Source organism: Diospyros lotus, chromosome 14 (genome assembly GCF_014633365.1).
Source record: "Diospyros lotus cultivar Yz01 chromosome 14, ASM1463336v1, whole genome shotgun sequence".
NCBI classification, from domain to species: domain Eukaryota; kingdom Viridiplantae; phylum Streptophyta; class Magnoliopsida; order Ericales; family Ebenaceae; genus Diospyros; species Diospyros lotus.
In genome coordinates this window covers 25,911,151-25,928,916 of record NC_068351.1, presented here as the reverse complement: position 1 = coordinate 25,928,916, position 17,766 = coordinate 25,911,151, and the positions used below count along the sequence as shown (strand labels likewise).

The 17,766-nt window shown below is 39.0% G+C and overlaps 1 protein-coding gene across 1 annotated transcript in view; it reads right to left on the bottom strand.

Annotated features, from left to right (window-relative positions):
• LOC127790969 (protein C2-DOMAIN ABA-RELATED 4-like) overlaps positions 1-17,766 on the bottom strand; it is a 74,074-nt gene that overhangs the window by 36,731 nt on the left and 19,577 nt on the right. Inside the window, exon 2 of the mRNA XM_052320707.1 lies at positions 12,917-13,012. Within this exon, the coding sequence (XP_052176667.1) occupies positions 12,917-13,012 (96 nt within the window). The remainder of the gene's footprint in view (positions 1-12,916; positions 13,013-17,766) is intronic.

Sequence of the window (17,766 nt, the reverse complement as noted above, 5' to 3'; positions counted from 1 at the left end):
TTATTCAGACGTGAATTTCGAGGCTTAGCACGCATTACGAGGCAAAAATTGACTTTTTGAATAAGATGAGTGGTTCGATTCCAGTCTTACCTTTTGTCTTGAAAATGATTTGGTGTGTGTGAAATGAGTTCAGGCGAGCAGTTCTACCCTCCCAAGCTTAGGTTGTATGTGTTTTAACAAGTTCCCGCGAGCGGTTATTGAAAGATCAAAAACGAGGATACAAAAGCATGCAATGGAAGCGTTTTAATCAAAAAACGATCCTCGTATTGATTAGAATCTAAGAGACTTACTTTTACGACGGATTACCGATCGGAATGGGGCGATAGGGGCAGGAAGCGCGGTAGCTTCTTCGCGTGGTGGAGACGACAGCTGTCCTGCTATCCTTCGGCTCCTTCGCATCAGAACTTCGAGGCTCTCTTTCGATCTTCCGAAATATGACTCGAACTCGTGGCCTTTCTTCGGTGAAGAAGAATGAAAAATGACTTAGATAAAAAACAAATAATGAGAGAATATATAGGGAGAACCCTAGGGTTAAAACCCTAATGGGCCAAGATCATTTAATTAATTTTCTAATTGGGTTAGCCCAATTAATTAATTAAAAACCCTAATGAACTATTATTTTATTCTAGCCCAATTAATTATGGACCATTCTGAATAAAATAATTCTCTCTCAATGTAATTCATCCAACAAGCCAAATGTATTAAAAATACATGAGTTACATCGAGCTACCCCGGGGACCAAAAGACAAATTATTCACGGCTACTAAAATGACCAAAATATCCCTGCTACCTAGTAGCTATATTTTTTCATTCTAAGTGTTCCAACTATCACCATATGGTAACACTGACCCCACGAATAATTTTGCATATGCCATGTCTTTGACCTACTAGTGTAATGACGAAAATACCCCTCTGCGTAACACCCATCATTTAGAAAGGAATAATGTACTAACACCTTTCTAAATGATTTCTACCATCCTTAGATCACTAGTCCAATAATCCGTGACTACTCGAATGTACTTGCTTATCACTGGGAGCTACCCAGAAGCACACACTCTTAAGTCACGTTCCCAAGGCCCTGGATTATTCGATTATTCTTGGACAATCACAAGGGGGTGAATCACAGAAACTATCTTGTATTAGTCTGTCTTAGATAATTAGAAACCATACTCCCAACTCAAAAGGATATTGATCTTTGATAGACCCACCTACAATGAATCTAAGAATATAGCTCTAGGTTCACTAGACCACCAACTAATACTCAAGTATTAGAGTACTCATCCACGTAGTAGCAGTGATAGACTAGCTCCATGATAATTAGTACTTTGTCATTAGCTTCTATCACAGGTCCACTCTACGCATTCCAAATGCGCTTGTACAATTAGAGTAAACAGACTGTTTACTGGCTAAGGCAAGCCATCCTCCATTAGGATCTATTGCACAATGATCTTATCATGATAGAATGCCCAGTTCTATCAAAAGATCAAGAGTAATATTTTCTTGCTTATTAAGTACCCATGATTCATGCCTAACTGTGAAGAACGACCCATCACATGAATCACTTACTTAATAGCATGGACACCTTTCCAACAATTAAATGCAAATAATATATGTGCCATAAACTGAATAAGAGAAACATCATTACCATAAATTAAACAAAACGTGTCTTTAGGGCATACATTTCCAACAGTTATACCCTCCATAATTTGGGTTATATCGTGTAAGTGTTTTACTTATGTATTTGTGGCATCGTATACATATTGAACATGTGGTATATTGCATCAACTATTTTTACTTATAAAAGAGTCGGTGCATGGCATGTGATTTTCATATCATTGGGGTATTGATTTTTCGTGTCGTTGTTATGTCCATGGGGGACGGGATGGGGTCTTCTTGAGAATGGGACAAGGTTAATCCAAGTGAACGAGTGACAAGGTAGGGCACTTGAGAGATTAAGTATGTTGCGGCAAGGTCAACCCCAACGGTGTATGGAATGGATTTTCCACGGGAGGTTGAGTATGTCAGGGAGATTTCTCAAGTTAGACGTGTTGCATGTTGTTTTGTCTGTATATGCCATGCTCGTATGTCTTTCATGCATTATGTAAACTGTTTCATGCCATCACTTAGATGTTTTATCATCTAACCTGGGTTATGTCCCTGGAACATTCAACGTTCCAACCAGAGACTACTAAAAAGGTGAGGACGTGGCCAGTTGAGGGCCAATGGTGTTTAGTTTGATAGTCATTGTATCTTTCTAGAGGCTTTAGTATGTAATTCGATTTATGTATGAACAGTTGTACGATAATGATGCTATCATTTTGTAGTTTGTAATACGTAGTTCGGTGTAAAAACACCTTGTATGGATCTCGTGGTAAGCCACGGTATTGATGTTAATGTATCCGCTGCGTTATAATATGTCTTGTTTAGTTGTTAAGACTATTGATCTTATTAGTTAAACAGGCAAGACTGGGGTTCTCGGGATTCATTATCTGTATGTGAAGGTTGTTCTTGAAATCACCACGCGTGATGAACTTGAAAAAAAAAAGATTCCCAAAAATACCCTTATAGTGACACGCCTGGCAAGGCGGGGTGTTACACTTAGCTTGGACCACTTAAGAGTGTTTGGGTGCTTGGCTTATGTCCATGTAAAGCAAGGGAAGCTTGAACCAAGGGCCAAAAGATGTTTGTTTATAGGGTATTCTTCTGGTGTAAAAGGGTAAAAATTATGGAGTCTAGAATCAAAGTTACTTAGGCCAATAATATCTAGGGATGTGACCTTAGCTAAAACTCTACTATAAAAGACATAAACTTAGATAAATCTAAGGGAAATGAAAGGAATACTAAAGCAGTAAAAGTTGAATAGCAACTAGGACCTTCAGAAAATGTCTTAGATAGCCCTGTAAACCTAAATCCAGAAGAAGAGATGATTGAAAATACAATAGATAGTCTTATAGGTCAGGATTCAGATTATAGTAAAGAGAGTGAAGAGCCATCTAGCATAGAAAGTGGGCAAGACCATGAGAGGTATAATGTTGCAAGAGATAGGCAAAGAAGAACTGTGAGACCTTCAGTTTGGTATGAGTATTCAAATTTAGTTTCCTATGCACTTTCAAGTGTAATAGAAGAAGCTGGTAAGGATCCTTTTACATTTGAAGAGGCAATGCACTCTAATGACTCCAAGAAATGGAAAGCTGTCATGTAATCCGACATGGAGTCCCTTATAAAAAAATAAGACTTGGTCGTTAATAGATAAACCCTTAGGGAAGAGGGTTGTAAATTTTAAATGGCTATTCAAGATTAAGGAAGGTGCTAGGAAAGAAGATAACCCTAGGTATAAGGTTAGGATAGTGTCTAGGGGCTTCACTTAAGTGCTCGGGATAGATTTTAATGAGGTATTCTCATTGGTGGTGAGGCATACCTCAATTAGGATCTTGTTAGCCATAATAGCACACTTAGATTTAATTTTTGATCAAATGGATGTCACCACAACTTTTCTACATGGAGAGTTAGATGAAAATATTCTTATGGAATAGCCTAAGGGATTTGAGGTTAGAAGGAAAAGAGAGCAAGTGTGTTTTCTTAAGAAGTCTCTCTATGGATTGAAGCAATCCCCTAGGCAATGGTATAAGAAATTTGACTCTTTTATGATAGTCCAAGGGAAGGGTTTAAAAAGAGTGCATATGATAGTTGTGTTCATTTTAAGCATATGCCTAGTAAGATCTCAATATATCTTTTCTTATATGTAGATGATATGTTGATTGCTAGTCAATCATCCATATAAATCAAAAATTTAAAACTGAGATTGAGATCAACCTTTGAAATGAAAGAATTAGGAGAAGTTAGAAACATATTGGGCATAGAAATTTTCAGAAATTAGCAACATAAACAACTTATCCTATCCCAAAAGGCATACATTAGCAAGTTGATTAAGTTTAATATGATGGATGTAAAGGAGGTTTCAGTCCCTTTTGCACAACACTTTAAACTTTCCCATGAGCAATCCCTAAGTAGTGAAACAAATATGAGAGAAATGAGTAAGATTCCTTACTCAAACGCAGTGGGCAACCTAATGTACAGCACGGTCTATACAAGGCCGGATTTGGCTCATGCTATGAGTGTATCTAACAGATTTATGGCCAATCCGGGTAGGGCTCACTGGGATGTTGTGAAATGGACATTGAGATATGTGAAAGGAACATTAGATATGGCTTTGGTTTATGGTGGAGTAAAGCTAAAAGAAGAACTTTTCATTGTAGGATTTTCGGATGCTGATTATGTAGCAGACCTAGATAGGAGGAGATCCTTAATCAAATATGTTTTTCAATTATGAAATTCTACCATAAGATGGAAGACCAACCTGTAGCCCGCAATGGCTCTTTCCACCGCTAAGGCTGAATACATTATTGTTACGAAAGCAATCAAGGAAGGTCTTTGGTTGAAAGGGATTGTGGGTGAACTCTTAAGAAGAAATGTTAAGGTTGAGTTAAGATGTGATAGCCAAAGTGCAATCCACTTGGTAAAGAATCAATCGCACCCTGAAATAACCAAACATATTGATGTTAGGTATCATTTCATTATGGAGATCCTTGAGAAGGAGAAAGTAAACCTAATTAAGGTTGCTAGAGAAAATAATGTAGCTGATATTTTTACCAAACTTGTTCCTTTGCCCAAATTACAGCATTGTTTGGAAATTCTTAATGTTTGTGTGTACTGATGATCAGGTATATATCATGCTAGAACCAAAGGAGAGTAGGCCAAGGCTTTGATGGATGAAGGATGGATCTTACTCAAGACAATGGTGGAGATTTGTTAGAGCTTCTTGTCTCAAGTAAGGATGATGTTAGCTTTGGCAGTGAGTGGTATCATTATCTCAGAGGGTATAGGTAGGCGATGGCCAACTTGTAAATAGAATTTAAGTTGGGGGGTAAACCGATAGTGTCCATACCCAGTTATGTAATTGCCTAAGAGTTAATGCCCTAAGTTCTATAAATAGGGAAAAGTGCTAGGCGTTTAGTATGCATGATATTCACGAGAAAGCTTAAGAGAAAAGGCTGTGTAATTAACGATAGCTCTTTGTAATCTTGTATGCTTATAATCATGGGCATTAAGGCTGAAGGATCATCCCGAGGAAACATAGTGTGCAACGGAAGCGGTTTTTTTTTTAAAAAAAAAACCTTTTCTCGTATTGATTAGAATCTAGGAGACTTACTTTTTCGGCGGATTACCGGACGGAATGAAGCGATAGGAGGAGGATGAGCGGGAGCTTCTTCGCGTGGTGGAGATGACAGCTGTCCTGCAATCCTTCGGCTCCTTCGCATCAGAACTTGAACGGTTCTCTTTCGATCTTCCGAAGTATGACTCGAACTCGTGGCCTCTCTTTCGGTGAAGAAGAGTCAAAAATCGACTTGGATGAAAAAACAACCAAGAAGAGAATATAAAGGGAGAACCCTAGGGTTAAAACCCTAGTGGGCCAAACCCTAATGGGCCAAGTCCATTTAATTAATTTTTCTAATTGGGTTAGCCCAATTAATTAATTAAAAACTAATGAACTATTATTTTATTCTAGCCCAATTAATTATGAACCATTCCGAATAAAATAATTCTCTCTCAATGTAATTCATCCAACAAGCCAAATGTATTAAATAATACATGAGTTATATCGAGCTACCCCGGGGACCAAAAGACAAATTATTCACGGCTACTAAAATGACCAAAACATCCCTGCTACGTAGTAGCTATATTTTTTCATTCTAAGTGTTCCAACTATCGCCATATGGTAACACTGACTCCACGAATAATTTTGCATATGCCATGTTTTTGACCTACTAGTGTAATGACGAAAATACCCCTCTGCGTAACACCCATCATTTAGAAAGGAATAATGTACTAACACCTCTCTAAATGATTTCTACCATCCTTAGATCACTAGTCCAATAATCCGTGACTACTCAAATGTACTTGCTTATCACTGGGAGCTACCCAGAAGCACACACTCTTAAGTCACGTTCCCAGGGCCCTGGATTATTTGATTATTCTTGGACAATCACAAGGGGGTGAATCACAGAAACTATCTTGTATTAGTCTGTCTTAGCTAATTAGAAACCATACTCCCAACTCAAAAGGTTATTGATCTTTGATAGACCTCACCTATAGTGAATCTAAGAATATAGCTCTAGGTTCACTAGACCACCAACTAATACTCAAGTATTAGAGTACTCGTCCACGTAGTAGCAGTGATAGACTAGCTCCATGATAATTAGTACTTTGTCATTAGCTTCTATCACAGGTCCACTCTACGCATTCCAAATGCGCTTGTACAATTAGAGTAAACGGACTGTTTATTGGCTAAGGCAAGCCATCCTCCATTAGGATCTATTGCACAATGATCTTATCATGATAGAATGCCCAGTTCTATCAAAAGATCAAGAGTAATATTTTCTTGCTTATTAAGTACCCATGATTCATGCCTAACTGTGAAGAACAACCCATCACATGAATCACTTACTTAATAGCATGGACACTTTTCCAACAATTAAATGCAAATAATATATATGCCATAAACTGAATAAAAGAAACATCATTATCATAAATTAAACAAAAACGTGTCTTTAGGGCATACATTTCCAACAAAGGCTGTATTTGTAATATCCCAGAATTTAATGTAAAGTTTGGATGTTGCAATTTTGATTTTGGGGAAGGAGAGAAATCTTTAATTCTATTGCAAATGTGAAAAAGAGGTCAGAAGTACTTAGGAAAAGAATTAACAAGATAGGATCTTATGATTAAAATGCTTCAAATGGAAGTTTAGAGCTAAAGTGTAAACAGAAAAGGTTTTAGGGCATTAAACCGAATCTAAGTGCAAATATCACAACTTGTAAAAGGGATAGCTTGTTTCCAACTAAAGGGAATAAATGCAATAATGATTCCTTATCCAAGAAGACATGAGTTGGAGAGATAGGATTGGATTTACCCTAAAGTCTCAAGGAAGAATGGTTGTAATGATTAATTTTACCCTAAAAGTCTAAGATGACATAACTTGGAAGACTTAACTTAGAAGACTAGGATTGGCTTGCAAAAGAAGAATATAATAGTGCTTATCCTAAAGCCACGTGAGGGTGTATTTGGAGGCTTTGGATTGGAAGAAATGGAGACTTGCTTTGAAAGATAAGGAAAAATCAAAGATGTTAATGATTGCTAGGGTAGAAAATGAGGAAACTTAGGGGCTAAGAGATATCTTGAATATTTGGGATTTGAGAGGCTATATAAAGGGGAGGAGGAGAGGCCACGTGAAGCTAAAGTGTAAGAAAGAAAGCAAGGAAAGAAAGAAAATCAAGAAAAGCAAAGAGAAGGAAAGATAGAGATACCTAGTCGGAAAGAAGCAAAAACAAAAAGGAAATCAAAGAGGTAAGACAATTTCTTTCCATAGGGTCGTAGAGCATGAAAAGAGGAGTCTGTAGGTTCAAACGGAGAGTGAATCGGAGCAAACATGAGCAAGTTATAGCATTTTTAATTTTAGGTTACAGAATCGATAACAAGGGAGGAGATGGCGCGTGGCCAACCTTCCGAGGGCGCGTCCGGCCTTCGTTTGGCCTAAAATTTTCACCGTTGTTCTCCTATTTTAATTATCTACAACCATATGTAAAAATATTTAAGGTTTGGTTTACTGAAATTCGTGATTTCTGCAGAAACAACCCCTAATGCTCGAAACCGGGCTGTAAACAGTGCTATCGAAAGGAAAACGACCAAGGTGAGTGGTTCTTGTGCATGCTTCCTCTTGATCATTCTTGGTTTCATTTGTGAGTGGTTCTTGTGTATTCTTCCTCTTGATCATTCTTGGTTTCATCTGTGAGTGGTTCTTATGCATGCTCCTTGATTCTTATTCATCACTCTTGGTTTCCACTTATGGATAGTTGTTGCTTACATCTCATGTTTCCTTACTTTGGAGCATTTCTTTCCTATTTTGTTTGTATCATGGAGTTGGTTGTTGTGGTTTATCGATGGGATTAAACATGACTACTCTTGCACATAGCTTATGGTTTGCATAACATATTTTCCTTGGTTTGTGCACCGTGCCTACAAGTGAGGCCGTGCCTACTTGATATTCCTTAGTTCGTACATATTCCTTCTACTTTGTCTTCAACATGTTATTTGGTGATAGTTGCTATTGGTGGATCGGGAACTTGTACATGATGACTTAGCGACTTGTTGGTGGAACATCACGAGGATCGGGGAGGCAATCCCGTGCCCAGAGGTGGGGTCATGCCTAGAGGTAAGGCTGAGGGATTGGACAATGATCTCGTGCCTACAGGTGGGGCTGAGATGTTTCACACAAGTGTCGACAGGCATAGTGATGGCTCGCAATCCCATGCCTAGAGGTGGCGCCGTGCCTAGAGGTGAGGCTAAGGGATTGGATCACAACCACATGCCTAGAGGTGGGGCTTAGCCTAGAGATGAGGCTAAGATGTTTGGCATGATGACGGGTCGAGGAAATGGTGATAAGGGAGGATTCTTGTTGTTCTTTGTACTCATTTGCTTACGCACGAACTGTTTCTTTTCTTGAATTACCCACTAAGGTGTCTCTTGTCTCACATATGCATTCATGTAACTTCTTCCTTATGCCACTCACTTAGATGTAATTATCTAACTCGGGTGTTTCTTACCCCTGGGACATTCATCGTCCCAGCTTTTGTCAAAAGTATCAAGTGTTTCAGGTTGTAGATCAAAGCGTGGGCAAGGAGGTGGAGCTTCGCTAGCTTTGGGATCTTGGATTCATTATGTACCCTTGTAACAAAAGTAATATATTGTGAATAGCAGCTAGGGTACTCAAAGTTTGTAATAAAAGGATGCCCTACAGTTGTACTACATTAATAAGTTGTGTCCTTCTGGAGTATTGAGAGTCTTTTACATTTCTTATACTTGTAAAGAAAATCTAGCGAAAACCCCTTTATTTAGCTTCGGTTAAGCTTGCAGGTTCGATCCAATGCTTCCGTTGGTAAGGGTTTCCATAACGCCCGTAGGTGATGTCTTAATTATATTTCAAGTTGTTGTGTATTTGGAAAAGTGGGGCGTTACAGTATTGATCTCGTTCTAATCAATCAAATAAGTCTTCTCTCGGAGGGTTCTAAGGCTAGATGTAGGGTTGTCTTAAGGGGCAATATGAACCAGGATAATTCCATGTTCTTTTTACGGTTTGGTTTATGTTTTTGTCAATCTTTTAATTCTATTCTACTGCAATTAAATTCATTCTTTAATTTGCAATCGATCTGTGAGTTGGTGTAATACAAAGAGGTATCATATCAGTCTAAAGAATCTGTTTCCAGTGCTCCCATATAACAGTTGGCTTAGCATAAGTTAAACCACCAAAATTCCCCTTTAGACGAGAAACACTAAGGATAATGCCAACATCAATGAGTCCTCTTATAACAAGAATACTCCATTTGCTTATATCTTCTTATTGTGCCATAGAATTCCCGAGCATCCACCTGAGGGTATTTCGGTCATTAGATACTAGGGATATTTTGGTCGATAGGCCTAGGCGGGCGAATTCCAAAAGTGGTATCGAGTCGGGACACGCTTCCTAAGAAGAAATCGTGGTTAAATAACCAAAGAAACATGAGAAATGGCAAAAGGATGAATAGGCAAGGCTTGAGGGGTAAAATGGGCCAAGCTAAAAGGGATATAAAAGGAAGAAAAAACCAAGGAAAAATAGGGGGGTCTAGCAGTTGCGCTCTCTACAAGTTCTCTCCAAGAGAGATTTTCCTCTCTCGGAGAGGATTCTACCTCTTGGTAAGGCAGCGAGGGCCACCTCTAGGCAAGGCTTTAAGGTCTCTTGGAGAGGACCTACATCCTCTTAGTAGCCATGGCTATCCTCCCAGCAAGAGCAGTCGGGCTCTCAGCAAAGGAAATCTCTCTTTCTCTTTCTCTCTCTCTCAACAAGCCCCTTTCCATTTTCTCTCCGATAGAGATTTCGTTTCTCGGAGAGGATGAGCTCCTCTCAGTAGTCTCCTCTTGGAAAGAAAGATCGGCTCTCGGTGGTGGCTAAGTCCTTTTGCAGCGTCCCTCGGAGAGGCTTAAAACCTCTCGACATCGTCGGTCTCTTCCCGCAACAGCTCCCTCAGAAGAGACTGCAAGTTTATCGGCGCCTCTCAGTGATGGTTCTTGTCCTCTTGATAGTGGTCGTTTTTCCTTCTGGCAGCTCCTATCTTGGGAAACTCTTCCCGGCGAGGCCTCCCCTAGGTGAGTCTCCTCTCGGAGGTGCTGCCAAGCTCTCGGTAGTGTCTCCCCCAGTGAGCCCCTCTCGATGAGTCTCTCGGAGAGACCTCTTGCCAAGAGGATCTCTCCTCTTCTTAGAGAGACCTCTTATTGAGAGGCTCCTACCTGCAAGCTCTGTTTTAACCTTCCTGCGAGCTGTTTCTTCTTCCTGCAACAAATATACACACACATATATATATATGGATAACATGTATACTTGCGTAATTTCCACCCAAGTAGTGGAGCCCATGGTTTGTGATAGGGGGAAATGGCATGCCGTGCTATTATGGTGTACCCTCAGTCCTTATATTATATTATGCTCCGCAACATAGTATATATACATCACTATAAGGGGTAATGTAACAGGTTTGCGTCTATGGAGTGCGATGTGTCCTTTAAGTGAGCAGTGATTAAGTAAACATTACCTCGAGGCATCTCTCACTAAACCCAGAGCTACCCGGGTTTATGCCTGGGTAGGCCCTCTAGGGGCCGAGACCTTGCTTCGGCAGCCGACTGTGAGGCCCACCTTCTCCTGGAGAACCCCCTAGGCTGTTTGGCCCTTCGGGGGGGATTCCTCTTAAGCCCATTTGCATGCTACTAACGTGCAAGTACATCCCCGGTTCCCTGTAATAGTATCGTGATCAACCCTTATTGACTGGAAAATGTATAACTTTTCTATATTCAATGATAGCATACTTTACTTGCATATTGGTCTTTTCTTCTACTCGTATTGACTTAAGCATCAGAAGACATACATGGGTGAGCAATCCCCGCTTGTCTTCTAACTTATTCTTGTGAGTGTAGATATGCCCCAAGCACACGGGAGGCCACTTCCAGGCGCTCCCAAGGATGCCCTCAGAGGTCCACCTATGACCCCAGTCAGTACATTGAGGACCGAAACTACCCAACGCCTATATCCACCAACAGGCTTCTGCCAGCTATCAACCTCGCTTTGCCTCGGCTCTAGCTTTTCCTCACTACAAATTCTATTGTCGTAGTTTTCGGGCTACAATACTTTTACTAGGAGTTTTAAAATTGGACCAGAACAAGGGAATATCGTTAGTAATTAACCTTAGCCAAAATGCTAGCCTAAAGAATATAATGTCTAGTGAGTTTCTCAAAGAAGGCTTTTCAGTTAAAAATTAGTTCATTTCTTTCATGCCAAATGGACCATAGGATCGAAAAGAAAGCCACGATCCACACCTTCTTTTGGACTTTGCCTAAGACTATAGTACTCTATCGGTCTAGGAGATCTTCAATACAGGATGAGCATGAGCATGCCCAACTTGCACCCTACCAATTGGCCAAGGCATGCCATTTGTTTTTTTTGTTTTTTTTTTTTGGCTAGCTTGAAGCACACCAAATTGATCATGAGTTGTAGCAACCAAGCAAAATATGATCCAGGAGTTTCAAGTTCATAATTGTAAAGAGGACATAACATTGATTAACAATGCTTTTTTTTTTTTTTTAATAAGAGAATCCTTTATGTTGATTCAACCCAACAAATTAAACAATCTAAGTGAAGATTTCTAATTTTAGAAGGGGCGAAGCTTAACCAGATATTGGCCACCAAATTCATACTTCTTGTTTCTTGCTGAATGACTTAAAACATAACATTGAAAAACCCGTTAAAGCATTCTATCCTTTTTTAAAGGGATAAAGAACAATATCCTTCAACATGAATAGGAGTGGTTCCTTTAAGTTCTCTGCCTAAGCAAATAGATTCTTTGTCCATCTAAGACTCCAAATCCACTCTAGACCATTAATCCATACTCCGATATATCTCTAGCCGCATGAAGATAGTGAGAATGAATATATATGCCCTGGAAAAAATAACCTTTAGAGAACTTTGGTTGATCCAAACATCATGCCAAATACCCTATCTATCTCTCGCATTAATTAAATCTAATTCCACCCTCAAAATCTGTAGAATGTTCAGAATATCCCTCCGAAGTTCAGACTGTTGAAGAACTAACCACCTACCTTAATTTGGTGGAATCAGGGGCCAGGAGTCCACAAGAACATATAGAATATCCGTGGCACAGTATTTTCTCCATAAAGCTGTAGCTGTTTCATTAATTCTTGAAGCCTATGTTCTTCCGCATGCATTCAACTTCTAATTAAGGCGCCAGTACTCCATTCTTTTAATTGCACTTACCCCATATATATTCTAGTTCTAGGAATTAAAGCCCCAAGCCCATAGAATTAGTTTACAAACTTGTAAATTTAAGAGTAGGCCTTTAGCCCTTTCTCCTGAAGATTAGTTAGTACGTACTTTAGATGCCCCCGCTCCACCTCCACGGCAAGGGTCAGCATTGGAACTGGCAAGAATGGGAATAAAAATCTTTATTCTTTAATTAGGACTGGAATGGAAACATCACTTATAATATACTGAATAATTATATATTTTGGTTCATCCTCCATAGATTAATGGTAAATATTTGGTCCGAAGAAAGCAATTATATATGCATTATTACGGGTAGTCCTCCACTTCACCACATTTGACAAGCGTGGGAACTAATTTGTTCTACGTTTGAGAGCATGGCCATGGACAGTACTCTTTTCGACAATATTAGAAGCGACGACCTTATTATTATATCCCCTATATATGTTAATTTCGGTTTATCACATATATTTGGAAAAATGTAACAACCAATGAACATACCAGCTTAATTGGGATATCAGGATCTGAGATGGAAAGAGTTAAATCCTCGTTCCATTCTGGATTAATGTCATTGTCGATAACCCGAGTCCTCAGTTTCTGCAACAAATTAAGTATTAGCATTAATTCATATAATGTTTGCAAAACACGTGACATAATTAGAACATAAATGCATACAAGCAAAAAATGAACTTATTTAAATAAATTGTTCCTATATCTCACGGACCACGGAACAAATTAATTAAAATCGTGTATTTACTTTTGTTTTTTTGGTACATAAAAAATTACCAAAAAAAAAAAAGTATTCATATTAAGAAATATGAAAGCATTAAGGCTCATGACTTTTAACTTATCATAAGTGGCGACTCACTACCTAAACTAGGTTTGAGGACAAAATCATGTTTTTATTACTTAAAAAAAAGTTACCATTTGAATGGATTGCCAAACAGTGTACGTAAACACTGATTACCAGCATTATTCTCCTATATATCTCTATAAGGTAGATGGTAATTGTTGTAAATCGATTTTTCTAAAGATTTTATTTCATATTTTACATTATTTTTTCTAGAAACCCCGTTTAGATTTATTTTAAATCAAATGTTATGTAATCGAGATAGTTAGATGACTATTCAAAGATAGCCCTGCCGACAAATTTTATACAAATATGCCAGACATGCTTTGACCTACGGCTTGTTTGATACGTCTTTTTTTTTTTTTTGTTAAGTTTTTATCGTTGGAAGTAAGTTAAAAAAATTAAGTATTTTGATTGAGAAATTATAAATAGTTTTTTGAGGTAATAGTTGAAAAGCTTTTCATAAGGTTACTTCTTAAGGTATGTATATATATATATATATATATATATTTAAGTTTAAATTTTACTTTTAAGTCATGTTGAATGAACCCTAATTCAAAGCCACTTCCACCTGATAAAACATTTATTCCATTATTTATGATATACTAGTTACAGCCGCATCAGATTCCATAAAGATATACAACATTGTATTTATTTATTCCATGAATGAAAAATCCCATAACCTCCTCTTTCTTATGTTTACAAGTTAATACCTATTGTCAAATACCCGTAAAAGTACAAATGCTCATCTCGCCTATCCATTCAGCAGATTTCTAGCACCCACATAAGCCGCCCCTTGTACTGATTTCCAGTTCCAATGTTCTCTTCTTGGGAAATAAAATGCTCTTGACTTGAGACAACCTTGATCAAAAAAGAGAGCTTCTCTCATCAGCCTTCTTCATTCTATATATGTAAACTCTATTTTGATGAGTTTTATTTATTTATTTGTTGTTCTTGAGAATTTTACATTATGAGTACACTATTATTGAGAATCATCCGTTATATTTTGAAATGGTAGTCACCATGACTTACTTCACTGATACACCGTCTTTGAAAAAGGCAAAATTTATCTTTAGGGACAGTGTCCTTAAAACACCTCAAACGATATTTTTTCTAGCATAATCACTCTAAATTTTGGAAGAGATCATAATTACTACCTTCCCTACCATGGTGACTTTCGGTTCAGACCGAGGTCATGGTTAACTAGTTCGTCATTGCAACTTAAATGAAAAAATCATTACGTGAAGTGTATAAAATAAATTTACATTACAGAACTTAATGCGTCCAACCATTGCATATTACTCAACTGCTATTCCAACTTAGATATAGATGGCATTGAGAAGGCATTTGGAGAGTAAACAGTTGCAGCAAAAATTGTAGTCCAAAATGTGAGGCCCCACTTAGTAAGTCCAATATGGTTCATTATTAAGGGCATATAATCAAAGCTGACCTAGAGTGTAATTGAGCACCAATTTTATCCTATGCCCACCAACTCGGATTCACAGGTGTTATTGTCGAAATACAACAATCTATTTTTAATTGTGGACAGACGCAAGAGTCTTGGAAGTCGTACCTTCAAAGATGAGAGTCTTAATAAGCAACTAAATCTGGTAGCCAAGCAAATCTGGTGGTACTATAGAGCTGATGGTCTGATAGGGCTGATGGCTTGGTGGATCTGATAGATCTAGTGGGCTGATGATCAGGTGGCCCAAGATAACCGAGTGACCTAAGGTGACGAGTGGCCTTGGTTAACCGAGTGACCTGAGGTAACGAGTGGCCTTGGGTGACCGAGTGACCTAAGGCGACGAGTGGCCTTAGATGATCGAGTCACCTGAGGCGACGAGTGGCCTACAAAATGATAGCACCGTTAGGACGCGGGTGGCGGTCCTCGCACAAACCCTCTAATGCTTAAGTCAGTGACTTGAGGCGACGAGTGGCCTACAAAATGAGAGCACCATTAGGATGCGGGTGGGGGTCCTCGCGCAAACCCTCTAATGCTTAAGTCAGATCTCCAGAGAAAATGCGAAATGGTACTTCAATAACTCAAGAGTGCGTACCTTGTGAGGGAGAGGGGACCGTGTATTTATAGCGGAGGGCGAGTGAGGCCTCACGATATTCTCGGCGAGAATCTCACGGCCTGCTTAGGAGATCTTGCGGCCCATTCCAAGGATTTCGGAGCCCATTCGACTGGGCGTCTGATGACGAGAGGGGGTCCACTCGGTTGCAAACGAGTGGACCAAGAAAAATGGCTGAGCCGGAGGGTCACTCGGCATGATCGAGTGACCCCCCACTCGGTTATGCCCTGAGTGGGATCTCTCGGCATAGCCGAGTGGGATCCACTCGGCTAGACCGAGCTGGGGTGGGTGCCCACTCGGCACAACCGAGTAGCCCCCTACTCGACTAACCAAGTGGGTCTTCTTTGGCCTTTTACCTTTGCTTTCTTTAACTGTATTGGGGCCCACATTTGATCACATATCCCTTGACTTTTCTGGGTACATCGACAAGATATAGGTTACAGAACCTAAGAGAAGAAATTAAGCAAGGGCTGGCTAATAAGAATTTTTTTTTTTAGTGAAAATAGCATTGAGCTATGGGGATTTATTGGTTTTTTATCACTAGAAGGCACAACAATACATGCTAGCTGTGTTGGGATAATTATTTAAATTTTAATTTAATTTAAATCATTATCTTGTCTAATAAATTAATTTTCTGAGAAAAATATCTCTCTCTAATAATCTTTATTGGATGATGAATCTAATTAGATGCTTAGGATAGACATGAGAAAATTAATTTCGCTATAATTGTGATATGATACATATAGATAGACAACCCAAATCTAGAGAGATTGATGGACCACTCCCATAATACATGGAGAGATTATATTTAGACTGTTGTGCTTGTGTGTTATGTGTTCTGCAACTTGCTAACTAGAGTCTTAGCGTGGGAAGTGACTACTTATCTGATGTTGTTGGCCGTGAAGCTCCAAACGATGTCGTTAGGAGTAAGATGTTGGAGGGCCATGTGCAACAACCACAGCCTGCCATCTGGCAGCTGTTGGATGGCAGCACATGGCAACCATCAGCTGCTCTCTGATGGCGCCCGATTGCCTTTTATCTTGCCCGCTCAATCTCTCTTGTCCGTCTGCCTTTTCTGTTGGAATATTTATTGTGCTTGCATGATCTGATCCTAGCCCTTCATCTTCACTTTATGAGGCTTGATCCCAGCCTTCCATCGTCGCTATTTATCTCCCCCTCGGGATATGGACCGATCATACGTTTAAGATGAAAGAGACAAAATCATCAAAGAAAGAGAAAACAGGGTTTAAGAAGAGGGAGAGCCTTCGTCTCCGACCTAGGGTTTCTGGTTTGCTTCTTGTTTTTCCTTTTCATTCTCTGTAAATGATTGTATAGCTTGTTAAGTTATATGGTTCGATAGGGTTTTGCCTCTTAATCTATATTAAGTGATTATTGGGAAAATTTTGTTTCTCGAACCACTGTATGTACAGAGAGATTGAGAGGATTTCTGAGGGTGTATTCTTTGATTCGATCATTAGTGTAGTGAGCTCTCCATATCGGAGCTCAATGTGGACATAGACCTATTTTGGGTGAACCACGGTAAAAACGTTTTATCTGCTTTCGCTTTTCGTTTCTGTTTTCATTCTGTTTATGCATGAATGATTGTTAGGCTTCCTGACTTCTGTTCATCGTGAGTCTGTGATTGAAACATATTTGGAAATACCCTCAGGTTTGTGTATCAGTTTACAACAGTGGTATTAGAGCCGTGTTTTAGATTGGCGCTTAGGGTTTGTAAGTTTAATCAGTTAATCTATTTCATCTCTGGGGTTGTCATCTATTTGCGGGTGGTCTAGGGTTTCTCTAAGAGTCTTTGTCAGCAAGAGTTTACTGTGATTGTTCTCATCAGTGTCTAGAGCCACCTAGGTTAACTTCGTGCAAGGCGAAGATGATGTCTACCTGATTTGAAATTGGCATATTTGATGGAAAGGGAGACTTCGAAAGCTGGAAAAAGAAGATGAGAGTTTTACTCTCTCATCATAAGGTGTTGATAGCACTAGAAGCTGATGATCGAAAATGGTCACCTGATCAGCTTGCAAGAACAGATGAGGTAAGAGAAGAGGCATTCAACCTCATTTTCCTTCACCTTGGTGACACTATCATACGCAAGGTAGATGGTATGTCTAATCCTATTGATTTATGGAATAAATTAGATTCTCTATACTCTGTAATGTCTGCACCTAATTTAGTATACTTGAAAGGCATGCTGTTTAATTTCAAAATGAATACATCTAAGTCAATGGATGAAAACATAGATGAATTCACTAGACTTGCATTATTACTTAGAGGTACTAATCAAGCATTAGGTGACACAAGTGAAGCTATGATTCTGTTAAATTCTTTACCTGATGACTATGATGTAGTAAAGCATGCATTAAGGTATACTGGCATTGTTCCTAGTTTGGATCTTGTTATATCGGGTATTAAAG